Raw genomic sequence first — 18,075 nt, forward strand, 5'->3', positions numbered from 1 at the left:
GAATACAAATAGGAACCACACATCTCAAAGAACTCCAGTTAAAAAGGGTAAGTACTTCCCTCTCCTCTGAGTGATAGTCCCTATGTGTATTCCACTATAGGTGGCTGAAAAGCAGTAGTCAGAGAAGAGGAGGGTGCGAGGATGTAGGTGGTATGGCTGCGTGTAGAACTGCCATCAAAAAGTCAAAGTGGACTTCTAGCATCTCTGGGAGTCTCTGTGAATATGGAGGAGATGGAGCAGCAATGAGGCCAATGTTATAATTTCTGCACATGTACCAGTGAGAAACCAGTTCTCTAGACAGAAGAAGAGAGTGGAATCGTCCCATCCGTGGTGTGCTGCTACTATGGAAAACACTTTTATGAAGACTCTGGGTGCAGTTGCAAGGCTGAATGGGAGTACTCTGTATTGCTAGTGGTCATGGCCTGCCACAAATCTGAAAAAACTTCTGTGGGAAGGCTGAATATTGATGCAAAAGAAATCATCTTTCATATTGAGAGCTGTTAACCATGTCTTTTTCTAGGGATAGTATTATCAATGCCAATGTAACCAGGTGGAATTTTATCTTACAAGTAAAGACACAGTCATCACAGGCTGAGGATGGGTCTCAATCCTCCTGGCTTTCTGGGGACTACAAACTATCTGGAGTAAAACTCTTTTCCTTGATGTTGAAGGGATATATGCTCTATTGTTCTCCATTGTAGGAGGGATTTCATCTCCTGAAGGAGGATCTCCTAATGAAAGTGTCCCTGAAGTGGGACAGGGAAGGGGTTTCTGGAGAGGCTGGGGAGATTAAATCTATGGTGTATTTGGAACGGATGACCTCCAACACCCATCTGTCTCTTATTGCCCTCCAGTTGTGGGGAAAATGTGCTACATGTGCATCAAAGTAGATTACAGGTGAAGGTGACATCAATAATGGTTCGCAGTTCTTGAGCATCCCACCAAAAGTATCTTTTGGTTGGGGGAGAGGTTGGGTAGCTGTGGTAGGGGTGGATGGGGCAGAGTGTCTCTATTTTTACACCCTCAACCGTTTGCTTCAGGGTTGGTCTATATATGCCCAGGGAGTGGAGAGCTGCCTTTGAGTCAGTCAGTGAATGCAAAGACTGGTCTGTCTTCTGGTGGAAAAGATTGTTTTCATCAAAGTGCAAGTCCAGCACAGTGCTCTGTACCTCCCTGGGGAGTCCTGAAGTGTAGCCAAGATTCCTGGTATGTCATTATAGTTGTCGCCATGAATCTCAAAGCAGTATCAACAGAGTCGACTGCAACTTGTAGCAAGGTTCTTGCCACTAATCTGTCTTCATCAATAGGGCTTGAAATTGGGCCCTATCCTCCTGGGGTAACTTATCTTTGAGGTCAAAACTTAGAATAATTAAAAAAACATTTTGCCAGGAGGGCCTGATAGTTGGAGATTCTCAACTGAAGGTTGGTGGAAGTAAACATCTCTTCCCCCTTGAGGCCTAAACATTTGGACCCATCGCCAGCGGATGTGGCCCTTGGTTTTGCATCTTTTGTGGGTGCTTGGATGACTAGGGAGTTCAGGTCAGGGTGGGAGGGGAAAAAAACAACACCTCTGCTCCCTTAACCAGGACAAAGGGGATAGGGGCTCTCTTAGCTGTACTCTTAAGGGTAGAGGCACAAATGGCTGGCACGTACTATACCATTCTTGCCAGTTCCAATATGGCGTTGTCTGGGAATACTAGTCTGCTAGCTCCCATAGGCTGTAGGATGTCTAACAGCTTGTGATGCAAGTCCTGCACCTCCTTTAAGGGGATCTAGAGCTCTTCTACTATTCTCTGCAGTAGCTCCTGGTACTGTATGTGGCCATCGGGTGGCGAAGCTGAGGCTGGAGCAATCATTTCATTAGGCAACGAAGATGAACTACTAGCTGGTACTAGCAGTTCCAGTTAGTCTTACTCCTCCTCCATAGTTCAGGTGGCTTCGATTGGTCTCTTGGGAAAGAAGGGTGGGTAGGATTCCCTATGGGATCAATGGACTCTGGGTCTCATGGTCCCTAATAAGGCCAATATGAAGGATCAAAAATAAGTTGTGGTGGTCCCCAAGGCATTGGGTACCATCGATCCTGAGAGTGGGGATCCCCTCCCACTTGAATGGACGAGGCTGGAAGCAGGAGACAAACTTCTGTCTGGACTGAACTCCCTCAGTGGTGGAGGAGATGACTCCACTGAAATGTCTGACTATCTGAAAAATGAGAAGGTCAGGTCAGGTCCAGTTCCATCAGTGGTGCAAGTCAGTACCAGTGTCAGGAAACCATGGTTAGTAGGTGGAATGGGAGATGAGCTTTTCCCTGGTGTTAGATTCTCTCTCATTAGGGTTGATCCCAACAACAGGGGGGACTGCAAGATCAGGAGGATGAAGATATCCCTTGGTGTGGTGTAGGATGCTGGAGCCTTAGAAGGCTGTCTCTCTTTGCTTCGTGCCACTGGAGTTGGTATAAAAGAACACTTGGTAGTTCCTTCTGGGCTTGCCACAGTACCACCAGTGATGGAGCCTCCAACCCCTGGTTACCGTCAATACCAATGGTTCACGACCCTTTAGCTCCCTATGCTTTGTTTTAGTTAGTACCGAGGTCAGTGTTGTAGGATCCTTCCTCTTCCCAAGCCTCATGACCATGATCAAAAGGCACAGAAGACCCAAGTCCTTGTGTCCTGGATTGCCCAGCTTGGACAGGATCTCTTTTCTTAGAAGATCTAGGAGGGGATCAGCTCTTATTTAGGAGAATACCTCTTACTCTCATAAGAGGGCCCAGACGAAGAGTCTTTCGCTCTAGTCGCTCTCGCGTGATACATTGAGCTAGGAAGCATGTGCTTCAATGTCTCAGACAGATGTGCAGGGGGGTTTCCTGGATCCAACTGAGGTCTCATGGCACGTTCCATTAGGTACTTCTGAAGTCAGAGTTCTCATACCTGCCATGTTTGGTTGGGAAAGGAGCCGTGAATATTGCATATAGCAGAGGTATGAGCTTCTCTAAGGTAGTAGAGACAGCACTGGTGGCTGTCGCTGACCGAAAAGGAGCAGGGGAAAGAGACAATTCTTAAAGCCCAGGCGCCTGGGTATAATCTAAGTCCTAAGACAAGGAATCCTAAGATTCCCCAGAGTGGAGATTCTAACTAACTACTAATCTAACTATGAAAACTATTAACAACTAACATAAAACTTGCAAATATTTCTAGGAAAGAATATCAAAGAGGATCAGTTCCTGACACTGGAGGATTGCAACTCAGGCCATGTAGCGGTAAGAAGAAACTGGAGTGGTGTCAGTCTGCACCACCCCTTGTATACCTCAGTACGGAACACAAGGAGAGCAACTGCAGTGGTGCAGACCAACCGACAATACTTGCTAGAATTCTCCAGTCTCCACTGCATGCAGTGCATATGAACCCACAGGGGAATATACATAGGGATCAGCATGCAAAAAAAGAACACGTCTTTAACAAAACTGCTGCAACTTTGGGTGTAGACAGGGCCTAAGGATTCTGTTGGAAGAAATGAAAGTGAAGTAATTGTAAATAAATGGCACACTGTGTTAAGACTTGTAGGCTCGTTTCACTATCTGAGTGCTGTGCTCACTTTACCTTAATTACTTTAAGCTTTTAAGGAAAAGTTGTTTTTCCAGTTATCAGTGTAACCACAATGCTCAGACAAACCTGAGTTTCAATTTGAGTCCTCCTAGTATAGAATTACTCATTCAACAGTAAGGCACTCCAGCAAAGGCACACTACATACAATGAAGCTACACAGTGTTACTAAGGAAACTAAAAATTAGTCGCATAAGCTATAATCTTCAATGGAACAATATTATTTTAATATTAGTTCAATAATTTTTATTCAAATATCAATAAAGCTAAAAAATGGCCATGTATTCATATGCCACCCATTTTAAATAACTTGAAATTTAATCTCATGTCTCCATTATGAAATACGTGAAACACCTCAACTATGCTGAACTATTTAATGCAGTTTAGTTACCATAAGAGCATACACAGTTTATTAGTTGCTCATTTTCACAATTGATTTTTACAAGGTTACTCAATAGTCACACTTCGTATACAGCCATTCAAACCGCTAGCTGACTTTTCAATTCAGACACTGAAAAGGCTTATTTCAGCCATTCTCTCAGCCAAAATGATGACCATTCATTAGTCCTCAAAGAGCTAGATTGTGTCTCAAAAAAACCTTAGACAGCAGAAAATTGTGGCATTTCTGCTAAAAGGGGTAAGCGGGGTAGAGACTCAATAGCACTATTCATCCTGTTCCCTCCAACTCCATGAAAACCCCTTGTATGGTAGTGAGTAGTATAGCTGGGCTGAGGGCGGGTGGAGTGATGGGAAGGCAATTCTCCTCAGCATCATCCCCTTCAAGCCTCGGGTTTTCCTTGCATAAGCTAATGCTGACTTTTTTTTTTTTTTTTTAGCATTTTCTCATGTGGTTTCCCTCTCAGCACTATAGGCCTCACACCAGGAGAAAGATGAGGAGCCCAATTTCACGAGAGGCTCTCTATGCTGCTTAGGCAGCATTCCCTAACTCAGGTCATGCCAAGAGGATTCCTATACATACAACTGGCCTAAAGTAACTATCTAGTTGTACCAAATGGCCTGTGTGAAGTAATTTTAAAATGTGAAATGCAATATAAGTGCAAAGTGTTCTTAAAATAATGTTGACTTTTTAATCATGCAGTTGTAACAGGTCACACATTTTCATTTCTTAAGTGGCTGCCCCAATGGATTTCTTGCACTGAAAAAGTCTTCCTAAATCTATAAAAACAACGAGGAGTCCGGTGGCACTTAAAGACTAACATTTATTTGGGCATGGATCTGAAGAAGTGGGGTTTTTTACCCACGAAAGCTTATGCCTAAATAAATCTGTTAGTCTTTAAGATGCCACTGGACTCCTCGTTGTTTTTGTGGATACAGACTAACACGGCTACCCTTCTGATACTTCCTAAATCTAGAAGTCTTTTAGTTATGAAAGTAATTTAGTTGGAAGTTTTCAGCCGTTTAGTACTTCACAGACATTTTAATAGTATGTAGCATGCATTTTCCCTTAAGTGATGGGGGGAGGGTTGTGTTTATTTATGAACTCTAATACTGTACAGTATTCCGGAATGAGGAAAAAGTCTCAAAATTTATTTTACTTCCTTCATTGATGTTGGGTAGAATTTTCGTTATGTTTATGTTTGTTGCTCTGGAAATTTAGAGACTCAAATGCAAAGATTGGAGCCAACCACTTGTTAGCACTTCTGACGACATCTTCAGGAATTTATATATAAATGCAGAAACCAGTTGTAAATTTAGAGGCTGCACTCAGAGGGGTTCTTCAGAAGCTGTTATCTACTTTCACCATAAGAAACGAATTGGAATAAGGTATGGATTATTATCTTGTGGTAAAATTGACTAAACATCTACAATAGGTAGGTAGCTTACTGTTGGAATTTTACACTGGTACCTACAAGTTGAGAATAAATAATTTTATCTTGGAAACAAAGACAAAAAATATTGTCATAGTACAAGTGTTATAGATTCTGTTTCTTGGTAAAATACTTCATTCTACTTTGCATCACTGCATGTTTAATGCAAGGGAAATTATACAAAGTGTACAGTTAAGAATGATGAAAAATGATAAAACAAAGAAGTAACTTGGGGATATTTACTGATTCCACTGAAAAATAATCTAATAGTTAACATGACAGAACAGTTTTTTTCTTTTAAAGATGTATACTTCATATTAGCAAAACTCGAGAATGCCAGACAACGTGAAAATACTAACTATGTGAAATGTTTAATACAGACAGAAGATGCTGTTGAAATTGTGCTGCGTAGTCCTGCCTCTCATGTTTTTAAATGAGTTTCATTTAGTCACTCCAGCAAACACAACAGCAGCGACGACCATGACTCCTAGCTCTTCTGCACCAAAGATGACTCCTAGCTCTTCTGCACCAAAGATGACTCCTAGCTCCTCTGCAGCAAAGATGACGGCCAACACTAAACCTATTAATGGAACCAGCATTCAACCAAATAATGGAACAGTCACTAACAGCGCAGGCACAAGGCAGCATGGAGACTCAGTAGCTACAACCTTAACTCTCATGACTATTGCATCTTTTACTACGTCCATCATTCGGTTGTGAATATAACTGCTTGCTTAATTGTTGTAAAAATAGCGTTCATTACTTCCTAATCACTGGTAGTACAATCAAGTTCTGGAGTCCAAATTCTCTATGAATCACCATTCTGACTTCAATTAACCTCTATCATTTCAACATGTTCTTCACTATTCTGAGAGTTTTAATATTGTGGATCAGTAGCAGTACTATACTTATGGTTGCTAAATTAATGACCATGTTCGAATAAGTACTTTCAATTTGTAAAGTTATTAAATTTCTCGAAATATTATCAAAAAGTGTCCAAGCATTTTATATTAAAAAAATGTAGAAAACTGTACGACTTTTTTCACTCTAACAAATTGTAACAAGCTGATGGTCAAATAGAGCTCAAACTCCAAATGTATTACAAATATTGGTAAGCTATGGAAATTAGTCTTATTACACTTGTTTTACCAAGCTACATTTTATGTATTAAAATAAGTATATGTACCCCCCACAAAAGCCAAATTATGCAAATATGACCCTATTTCCTATGTATCTATCCTCATGTGTCCCATGTGCACAATTCTAATAGAGTAACCAAAAGTTTTGGCCTAATAAACTCAGATAACCATAAAAAGAGGTCATTTTCTCTTCGCAATTGTCTGATTGTTCTCCTGCAAGACACACTGATATCTCAAATCCTTATATGTTCCACTTGTCATTCACGCTATGGTTTTTTGTTTGTCAAGATCAAGACTTCAACTTTATTTGGTTTGCATTTTTGTTGATATTTAACTTAAAGTGTAATCCTTTGTCAACAATAAGTAATACTACTTAGTTATGCGAACTATGTTAAACTGCAATCATTTCACTACTATTAGTAAAATTGATGTAAAAATTTAAAAAGATTACAGTGAAATACTTGCCTTGGTAATCTGAAAAGAATAATCCTGTGTCAGATATATTTCTTGAAACCTTCAATATTAGTGTAGCAAAAATCATCCATTATTTGAATTGTTCTAGTATGGTGAAAGACCAAAGTTAAAATATCCACAGTCCTGGCTTCTAATATTAAATAGTTTGCAAAACTTGTAGTCTATTCTTCACTAAAACTGATTTTCTCCCCATTTCTTTAATCAGACTTCTGCATACATCATATGCACCACCCCATGTCATATGAAAAATTTCAAAAGTACCCAAGTGATTTATAAGCCCAAGTTCCATTTTCAAAAACAAAGTAAGTATCTGGGAGCATAAGTCCCAGGGACTTTCAATGAGACTTAGGTCCTACGTGCCTAAATCACTACTGAAAATAGGATTTAAGTATTTTTCAAATTTTTATTCCATGACATATTTTGCCACCTCATTTTGCATTTAATTCCCAATTTTTCTTCTGCAATAAATTCTGAAGAGAAGGAAGTTATTGATATGACTTAACATTAGTACCATCTATATGCACTGTGGGGGTAATTTAATATTAATTGACCTTGAATTTTTCACTTCCTAAAGTAAAATGTAACCCTTTCACAATGAACTTTAAATACATTCCACCAGACACTCAGACACTATGGGATGGGTGCCCATACAATTTATATCGATAAATTTCTGATCCAGGAAATTGGATGGCCACAAGAGTATATTCTCACCTCAAATCTCATATATTCACATATTCCTGTTTGGTGAGAAGCACATATATCTGTCTTATATGCACTTGCTGCTTTTGGTATTACAGTGCTTATTATAAGACAAAGGAAAGATAAAAGTTTCCTTACCGCCGAGCAATGTAGTAGAAAACAGGATTGCCAGCTTTTGATGTCCCAGCTTGATAGAAAATATTTAATGTTTTCAATGCCTTGAACTCCTCTTTTTCATGTACCTGGTGCCTAGAAATCAGCACAATTATTACTTTACATTGACATCATTTGTTCATAGACATCTAGGGAAAAAACTGCACATGTGCACTTTAAAAACTGTCTGAATATTTCATTAAATACTGTTAAGCTAATTTTTAAATAACACATCTGTTTTCTTAGAGTTTTCCATATTACCGATGAGCTGACATTTATGATAAAAAAAATCACTCCGCATGGAGTTTATTTCTCTATTTTTGAGTGGAAAAGAACTCAAATGTTTTAAATTTGGTTCTACCTCTCTCCCCCCCCCGCCCCCGAAAGACATCATTAGGTATGAAAGTACTTATGTATATGCAGTAACTCCTCACTTAACGTTGTAGTTATGTTCCTGAAAAATGCTATGTTAAGCGAAACAATGTTAAGCAAATCCAATTTCCCCATAAGAATTATTGTAAATAAGGGGGGTTTAGGTTCCAGGGAAATTTTTTTCACCAGATAAAAGACTATTGTGAAGCTTGGTTGAGGTGGTGAAGTCAAAGGGTGGAAGAGGGTGGGATATTTCCCAGGGAATGCCTTATTGCTAAATGATGAACTAGCACTCTGCTTAACCCAAAGGGTTATCATGTTGTTAATGTAGCCTCACACTGTACACGGCAGTACAAATGGAGGGAAGTACACAGCATAGAGACACACACAGTGTGTGTGTGGGGGGGGAAATAGGGAGAGAGAGACACACCGTGTGTGTTAGAGAGACGCACATTGCCTCTAAATACACGGCCTTTTCAAGTAGATCAGCAAGTTGAGACAGCAGCTGCTGCCAACAAGCTCCCTCCATCCTGAGCCCTCTCATGTCCCGCTCCTGCTCTGTGGAGATGGGGTACAGGAGCGAGGGACACCTTGACATTAGTACCCTTCTTCCCCCCACCTCTGCACAGCAAGCAGGAGGCTCCCAGGAGCAGCACCAAGGCAGAGGGCAGGAGCAGCACACGGCAGTGGGGGAGGGACACCTGAACTGCCGAGCAATTGAAAGCCTGCTGTGCAACTGCCGCACAGGGAACGTAGGGGAGTGGATGGGGGACTGCTGGTCCACCCTGCTTCCAAGCCCCCACCAGCTAGCTCCAACGGGCTGCCATTTCTGCAAGCAGTGGACAAAGCAGGCGGTTGCCAAACAACGTTATTAGGGAGCATTGTGCAACTTTAAACAAGCATGTTCTCTAATTGATCAGCAACATAACAACGAAACAACGTTAACTGGGACGACATTAAGTGAGGAGTTATTGTACATGCTACATCAAAATAAGACTGATAGCTTAAAGTTTAAAAAAGCCAATTTTTCCAATTTCAAGTAGCTCCATTACCTAGTCATAAATTCTTCAAATTTGGAACTGGTGAGATTTAGACTGGACCAGTGTGTGTCTGCCACAGGCTTGTGCTCAGGTGGACCCAGGTAGGCAAGAAGAGTAGCCATTTTGTCAAAAGGTCGCCTTCCAACAGCTTTGTGATCCCTAGAGACAATATATTACTTACAAGAGACAACAAATCCTACTTAACCACTCAGCACCCCTCCTGATTTTTGTCCAGTAACTTCCCTTTACCATGAATGAGCTGGCTGCTCATTCCAATTATTTTTAGGCAAGTAAAGAATGTTAAATTTTATACTGCAGTTTGTATTGCAGTGTTTAGTGAACAACTATAAGAAATCTGTTCACAGTAGAAAGCATAACTGATGCACAGGTCTCAGTATGAATGAGACATAGGCAAACAAGTAGATTACTGTAAGTGGCTAACAGTAATATGAAGAACTGCAATGGAAAGTTATGGATATTGCAAACTAATGGTCTCCTCAGACAAAAAAAATTCAGAAGAGAAGTAAGTTAGTTCAATGTTCTTTTAAGTAATAGCTAATGAATGAAGGTCAACCTGCCCATGCCAATCCCCAGGATGTGAATTAATTGATTTGTCATCTTGAACTGTAATTGCATCAACTCCCTCCCACATACTATTCAAATCTTTTACCTGTTGCTGGAAAGATACTGGCCAATCTTCTCCTGATTGTTCCAAAGTAAACGGTGTAAGGCAAGTACGTTGCCATCACTAATGAAGGAGAGACTGTGATTGACAGTGTCACTAGCAGGACAATCAGATGCAATATCAAGAAAAAACCTAAGGGGAGACAGAAAACCAATTGCTCCGATTAGCAAGGAAAAAATCAGTCCAGCAGGCTGACAACAGGTCACAGAGCCATGAGAAAGCATTTTTCTGCTTGCTTTCTATATTTTTACATAAGATGTGTGGCAAAAATTCCTCAGGTAAGCTACCATGGGGATTACCTTCGTGCTGCATCAAAGTTGCTTTTTACAAAGTCATTAAAAGGCCGCATATGTTCTTCTTTTGTAAACAAGACATGGTTGGCAATACTTTGAAGTATCTAAACAATAAAACAGAAAATAGAATTGTTATAGGCACGCAGAGGTTTTACACGTTACACTTAATGCAGCTGTGCCAATGAAACATCTCTTCTCACTTTGGCAGATTCATCCACTTCTATTTATCTGTAAAAATCCACAGGACACACACAAAAAGGCTGTTGAACAAACCAATTAATTTCAATTCAGTACACTGTGCCCACTGCAATCTTTATGTAAATGGATCTTTGTCCAGTTGGCTGGAAGAAAAGGGGTGTTTGCACCTTTAAAGGCTCCTTTTCACCAGGGGTGGTGAGAAGGGGGAAATTTTACAGGAATGGACAGAAAGGGCAGGGAGCAGTTGGGGCCAGGTCAGACCAAGCTCACTGGCTTTCACGTAGGCTTCAAGAATGAGGGGGGGATTTATTCCTCTTGCAGCCATGGAATGGGGTTTTCTTCCCCCAAACTCTCAGTACTCGCATAATTACACCGATTAGCGATCACTAGTTGAATCAAGTCTACAGGAAATAAGTTGTTCAACTACAAAATTCACTACGTGAGTGCACTTTGAGGTACAGCTATTTCAAACAGCCCAACTTGCTGTGCACTAAGGATACGTTTACACTACACTTAAAACCCTGTGATTAGCCTGAGCCAGCTGATGTAGACTTGCTGGGCGCAAGCTAAGCAGCTGTTAACCGCAGTACAGATATTTGGGCTGACTACAGGCCACAGGCCCACGAGAAAGCCTGGTTTCTATATTTTTACATAAGATGTGTGGCAAAGATTTCTCAGGTAAAGTACCAGTGGAATTACCTTTGTGCTGCATCAAAATTGCTTTATACAATGTAATTAAAAAGGCGCAGTCAGCCTATCGTGCCTTATAGGCTTTTCAACAACCTCCTATGTAGGTATATTTAGAGGCATCGGAGGCGTACTCAACATTAAAATATTTACATGACAGTAAGGCACACACATGTCAAGTTTTCTGATACATGTAGAGCCACTGAAGTTCAAAATCTTCACGAGGCTTTGAAAATAATTTTCAGAAGTGAGGAACTGAAATTTAACAGGAACAAACGTTGAGTCGTACTACCTTTCAGACAGGAGTTAGCAGCGTCTCCTGCTTAATTTCTTGTGTGCCTTCACTTCAGTCAGAACTCTGCAGCCCAAAGCTTGAATTTTGCACAACTGTCTAATACTTTGACACAGAGTTTTTGAGAATTAAAAAAATAGCAATATGGGCGGAAGGCCAAACAGCACACCGCTTTTATATTTAGGTTACTGGGAGACAACAAAATATTTGTTTTTTATACAAATCTTTCCCCTCAAGAACTAGACTGATGTAAAGCCTGCACATTAGAATTATGATGTATACCCAAGCATAGTTCAGAAACTGCAATTCAAATTAGCTGTAAAAATAATAGAAAACATATGCATTTAAACACTGAAGTCTTGGCTACAGTAAACGTAAAGCTGAGCTAAGTCTCCTTATAGTTATTTAAACAGAGTTAAAGCCAAATTAAAATCAGCTAGAAAACACAGTAAGTCCAAATAAAAATACAGAATCAAGCAAATTCAATCCTTCACCTTTGACATTAACTTCAAGCCCCTTTCAATTCTAGGTGGAGGCTTTTTATCTAAAATCCCTGCCTCATAAGGGGAGACAATTGCAGGATTGATGAACCTTAGGAACATGGCACTTCCAACTGCTCCAATGCTGTTCTGAGGAAACCGCTGGCTGACAACCTAAAAAGTAAAGTTGAGAATTATAAAGACACAGTTTGAATTAAAGTAAAAGAGGAAGGAATGCTGAAAAAAGTAGCTGTAGTCCAATTTTAAGTATTTATCAAACACTCCAGACCATAAATATAACTATACAGGATTGATACATTTGAGTCGGATTATGCGGATTTGAGAATATTGTTTAAATCCAGAGTTATAATGGCTTAATAATCTAGAGAAATAACACCATCATAATTAAGTGCAAGAGGAAGAGGGATTTTTAAAGCAGACAGTACATAATTTTACTGCAAGTTTCATATAACCATCTCCATGTGGGTGAAATTATTTAGTAGAGGTTCAAATTGGTACAAATCCAAGAAGTAGTTTAAAAAATATTTTTTTAAAGTAATAAAAGAAAGTAATAATGTGGACAATTATTCCAACATATTCAATTCAGATATATATTATGTCCCGGTCAAAAACACGGGAAGAGTGTTGTTTCTAATTTGTCAGATTTTTAAGATTACTCACAGAAGCCTCTTCACCATTAAAATTTACATTATAATGATTCTTGGGTACTTTTAACCTTGGAGGAAAGACTTCATTGGAACCTGAAAGAAAACTTGAAATGGTGGGTTATTTCTCTTCAACAATTTTGCCAAATGTAATGATATGATCAAGAACAGATCAGTTATATTGGAAAAGAGGAATTCTGCTCTTCAACATTATTCTTAACTTGCACACATTTACCCTTCCCTCTTATCCACTTCAGTGCCCAGCAAAATCATATAAAGATGGGAACAGAATTTGCTGAAAAACTGTAGATTTGGGTACTACTTTTTGGGATCCAGTCCAAAATAGTTAGAATATTTTGTAGAATGAACAGAATGAAATATATGGAAAGAGAAACTAAGTCTTTTGGGTTATTACCTAAAGACTCTTTGCATTTAAATAAATAAAAAGGCTTAGGAACTCAGGGGCTGAAAAGAAAAACTTGTTACCGCTTAGAGCACTAAACTGACTGGAAGTTAGTTCATCTGAAAAATCTTTGGAATGAGGTTTCTGAGAAATGCAGAGATCTGAAGAGAACCTTCTAGACTGCTAAACTGAGTACATGTACTACTTAGACTGATGAAGAACATCAGTAAGAATTATACTATGGGATCTTAGAAAACTCTCCTGTGGGTGATACAGTGATAGCTACTTCTGTAGATATGAAAGTTCATGCCCTTCAAACCCGACAATAGTTCTTTAAAGCACCTTTCCATGAAACGGCAGGAGGCAAGGCATTAAACAAGTTGATTTACTTATCTGATCATCACATATATCAGTATGGTTTTTCGCTGTACACAGGGCTTTTAATACAATACTAGAGTTCCCCAGCTTGATCTACCATCTCAATTTTAAAATGAATGAAGCGGAGGACAGACAATCCATGAAGAAATTGTACTGAAGTACGGATTACATGTAAATTACTTGCAGGCTACTGGAATAAATTCAGTGCGAAAATCAATGCTGTCAAGGATAAATTACAAATAAATATTCACAACTATATTTTTAGGATTGATCCTTTTATCAAGTTCTATTTAAGGTCCCAAGCAACAAACAAGGAATGCAATGACTGGATCCAAGAGCACGTGCTTTTTCAAAATAGCCTGTGGAACAGTATGTATTGTTCTACAGCTTATTGTTTAGAAGGGAAGAGAAATGCAGCAATAATGTTATTTTAATACAAATAAAGATATCCTGCCACGGCGAATGTAGGTTTCCAGGATTCATGAGGACTTAAGCTGTTATGAATGTAGCTGAAACAACCATGGTGTGACCCCCACAGCCTAAATTTTGCAAACAGATTTTGTAGTATGTTATTTGGCCCTTCCATTTAATTGTTCTTGGTTTCTGGAACAGGAGAAGACACTGCAGAAAATCCCTTCGGGGTAGTTCAGAGGTCTCATTACCTTTCATCCATGAAATGTTACTGACGCTTAGTCTTAAGTATATGGAAGAAATGGAGTGGGGAAAAAGCACAAAAGAATTGTTAGTGTGGAAAAGGTACCTTCAGAAGGTAATTGACAGCACAGATTAACAGGATCAGTGTGTGTGTTCTCATTTGCTTGTAGAAGAAGGCTGATAGAGGTCTCTGAGAACACCATGAAGTTCAACAAGCTCACCAGGGAATATTCTAAACAGCTAATGATGAAAAAGCAAGCAATAGCTCAGGGACACCTCTGCCTATAAGAACTTTAAACGTCAATATAAGTGTCTTTTATGAATGAGAAAGATGGGTATCAAGGTTTAGGATACCCGGGGGTAGTAGCGAACCTGCATCATTACAAGTAACAGTTGTGCAAGCTCTCCAGGCCTCAGAATTCATTTTCAAAGGGTAAAAGAACCTAGAAATCTTCAACATGTAAATTTTGCTGATGAAGAGGCGTGATTAAACTATAATCTGTTAAGTTTTCATGCATTATTATTTGAAGTATTTGGGTAATAGTTCCCAGTTTATTTAATTTATATTTAACTTGACTACTTATCGTGTTTAAAACAGCTTTCAGTTATCGAACGGCAGCTACTTTTTCAAATATCACTAGTACCAAGAACCTTAAAAGTTGAAGAACCCCCACCGAGAACAAAGATAGAATAAATGTACATTATGTCAAAATAAATGAATATTATTTTCAGAGGCAGTGCTTTTTAAAAAGTTAGTATAGTCACATGGCAGATTTTTTTTAGTACCGCAATCCATTAAAACATCACAAGTTCTGTACTAAAGTTTAAACGTCAATCAAAACCAGACTACTTTATCAGTAAACAGCAACAAAATTTGATTTCTATTAACCACTACTGACCAAAAAGTCTTAAGGTATGAAATTTTGCAATATTTTAAACAGTTTAAATTTTAATAGTCTCCAATCTCAGTAATGTTCCTATAAATACACCGTTTTGCTTCAGACATCAAGTATTTATTAGTAGTGTTCAGTTGCATACATCATTGAAAATATATCAGTGTGGCTCTGTATAATTTAAGTTACTGCTCAAGGGCCAGCAGGAGAAAGCATTTTTTCCTGGATCAAAAGGATTATGGTTAAAAATCTATTCTCTCTCAACGGCAATGGTGTAGTAGTTTAAAAGAAAAGAAAACTGTTAGGACCAGAATAATTCTCCATCAGATAAAATTAAGAAAGGTCAGCCTTTCCTCTGAAAAGTTTCAAATGTGCCTTTAGCCTTGCAATGTAAAGTTTAAAGATAATCCTATACAGACTCAGTACACAGAGTACTATTATATTTTTCAAAAATAGGAGGAAATAAATGATAGAGTGTTTAATGTAAATTGCATCTGTTGCAAGAATAAATCTCCAGTGTAAAATTTAGAATATTTAATCCCGTTTTCTTCCTAGACTCTGTATTTCAAAAAGATTTCTAATTTTAAATACTTGAAAAAATAGAGTTTCAGGATAAAATCTAACCCTACTAAAGATGTTCTTAACCCAGAATGACTGTCATGCAACTTCTAATTCACCTGAAATGCCATGGAAAACATATTAATACAAAGCACATATTAAAGACTATTTTCCTTCACTTACAAATCCACCCAAAATTCTCACGATTTCACCAATCACTAATTAACTTTTTTTCAGAATAATCCCATGCATTCTTCCTTTATGCATCTTATTCTCCACAGTATTCACACACTACAGACCGAGATCGCTCAAGACACAATAAATCTTAACTTCCAATGACATCACTATATCAACACACATTTTCTTGTAAGGAAATCAAAAGCATAATACTAAATTGTCAATTTAAAATCTATCTTCTTTAACCCAGTAGTGGCTTACCTTAGGAAATTTGCTCATTTTGTACAAGTACAAATACTAAATTTTTTTGGTTACTTACAATGCAAAACTTAAGGGAAAATGAATAAAAAATAATTCAAACGACAATGAAGTGAAACTACTTTTCAGTACAGTATTTGTGTTAACCTGAGTTTCCCCACTTCCAGAAAAAAACACATCATCTACAAACCAAGATGTTAAAATAAACCAGACCTGGATTTTCCTAAAATCTAGAAGTCATTTTCTTTTAACGTTTATTTATAATTGCAAATGGTGGCAAGGACAGAAGATCAGAATATTGAACATCAAGCAGTAAGGTTAAATATGCCTTTTTGTTGACTCAAATAGGCACACAGAGAATATTTAAAATATAAACTTAATTCCAGTGTTAATTGAAATGAAAGCTATTTTTGTGCCAGAATTAGTAGAATGATTTTATAGTGAAGGTCAAATAGGCTAAGGTGAAGATGTTCTGAACAAACAGCAAAAGACTTTTGTTTTGCTTTGAAAGAAATGACTAATAAAAAGTTCTCCAAACTTACTGATTTTTTGTTTTCCTTTTTTTCTTTTACGGTAGCTTTATTCAGTAGAGAGTGGCAAGTTGCCTACAGAACAGAGATGAGCACAAACAAGTCACAGCACCAACTACATACAGCAACAAAAAACAATGTTGACTTGTACATAAAATTACACAATAAAATGTAACAAACGTAACAAAAAATGAAATATATAAACTAAAGTTTGATGGAGTTTTTATTCCATGTACTCATTTTACTACATCTTATTCACAAAGCACTAAATACAATGCAAGCAAATGTTGGGTTTCAATCATTTCTACTATTTCTGGCTAGGTTAAAAGTCAAACTTCTTAATTTGCTTATGATAAACAATATCAAGCATAAATTATTATATTCAGCTTTCAAAACATGTTTTGCCATACCCCCAAATATTTTTTTAAATAGTATATTTCAAAGGTTTAACTTTTAAAAGGTCTACATCACTTTTTAAAATAATTTTTGGTTTAAATGTTCCCATGTTTCTCTGTGTGTCCTTCAATTTAGTTTAATGTATGATTCATATTCATAATTTTCTCCTCTTAACATAATTGGACCACAATCATAGTTTAAATTATTTTAATGGATGGTACAATATGGCACAAAGTTTCTGTAAATAAAAAGACTGAGAAAACCAGCAGGTCTATGCAGAAACTGATACTGATTTAAAATTCAAGAGCTTTGACTAGGCCATGACTATTTTTGAAATTCATCCCTGGTCAAAGGGGCCAGCCCAAGGCCTGTACACCACCTCACACTATCATTTAAGTCAGATAGTGGAGCACAGCCCTTCCGTGCTGTTCCCTCTACACAAAGGTGAATGTCGCCCGTGAGGATAAAAGCCACATCCTCCACATTAGCCGAAACTAACTATTTTGAATAAAGCAGGAGTAACCATTAATACAGATTACAATAAGATAGCATTAAGGAGGAAACATGTCCACACTAGAATTTGTTACAAGGACGCTTACAAGGCACTCTTAAAAAAAAAAAAACCCACAAGTCAAAATTCAGGTAGATACTAGAGCCCTGCATGGGATTATTTTTAATCCTGCTCCTGTCCTGCCCCACAATACCCATTCCCACCTATTACAGCAGCTGGTCCTGCAGGATCCGCAGGATCCCACCCCACAATACAGACTCCCTCTCCTTCCCGCTATTATAGCAGCGGGTCCTGTGGGATCCCAGTCCCACTGCAGGGCTCTACCCTAGTTCCGTGCAGGGCTCTAGTAGATACCATAAAGTCTGTGCAACAGCCTACAAAATAAAAATGCTGGAAATTTAAAGAAAAAAGTTTTCGTCTCCAATCCCCTTCATATTTACCTTCTAGCACAGTGGTTCAACCCACGGGCCACTTGCTATCCAACCAGCACACAGCTGCAGCCCATGTGACATCCTCAGGGCCACAGAGGTAGTATACATATCTTGTGCGGATGTATCCCACAAAACACAGAGAGCTCCATACATGGCCCACAATGGTAAATAGGTTGATAACCACTGTTCTAGCATGTACGATTAATTCAGCACAAAATCCACCTACTAATAAAACTAGTTTCACACTGCTGAATCGGTAAGGGCAATTCACAACTAAAGTTGTGA

The 18,075-nt window shown here is 38.5% G+C and overlaps 1 protein-coding gene across 6 annotated transcripts in view; it reads right to left on the reverse strand.

Annotated features, from left to right (window-relative positions):
- Nucleotides 1–18,075, reverse strand: part of NF1 (neurofibromin 1) — a 170,926-nt gene that overhangs the window by 82,717 nt on the left and 70,134 nt on the right. For 3 of the 6 annotated variants that reach the window (XM_008178855.4, XM_042857833.2, XM_042857834.2), the window contains exons 31-36: nt 16,465–16,527; nt 11,952–12,110; nt 10,287–10,384; nt 9,973–10,119; nt 9,315–9,461; nt 7,876–7,986 (exon numbers count right to left, since the gene is read on the reverse strand). In XM_008178855.4, the coding sequence (XP_008177077.1) occupies nt 7,876–7,986; nt 9,315–9,461; nt 9,973–10,119; nt 10,287–10,384; nt 11,952–12,110; nt 16,465–16,527 (725 nt within the window). Of the gene's footprint in view, nt 1–5,739; nt 6,006–6,946; nt 7,123–7,875; nt 7,987–9,314; nt 9,462–9,972; nt 10,120–10,286; nt 10,385–11,951; nt 12,111–16,464; nt 16,528–18,075 lie in introns of those variants that run through there. The other 3 variants (XM_065572832.1, XM_065572833.1, XM_008178856.4) reach the window with 3 other exon arrangements.

Source organism: Chrysemys picta, chromosome 19, assembly GCF_011386835.1.
Source record: "Chrysemys picta bellii isolate R12L10 chromosome 19, ASM1138683v2, whole genome shotgun sequence".
In the NCBI taxonomy this organism is placed as follows: domain Eukaryota; kingdom Metazoa; phylum Chordata; order Testudines; family Emydidae; genus Chrysemys; species Chrysemys picta.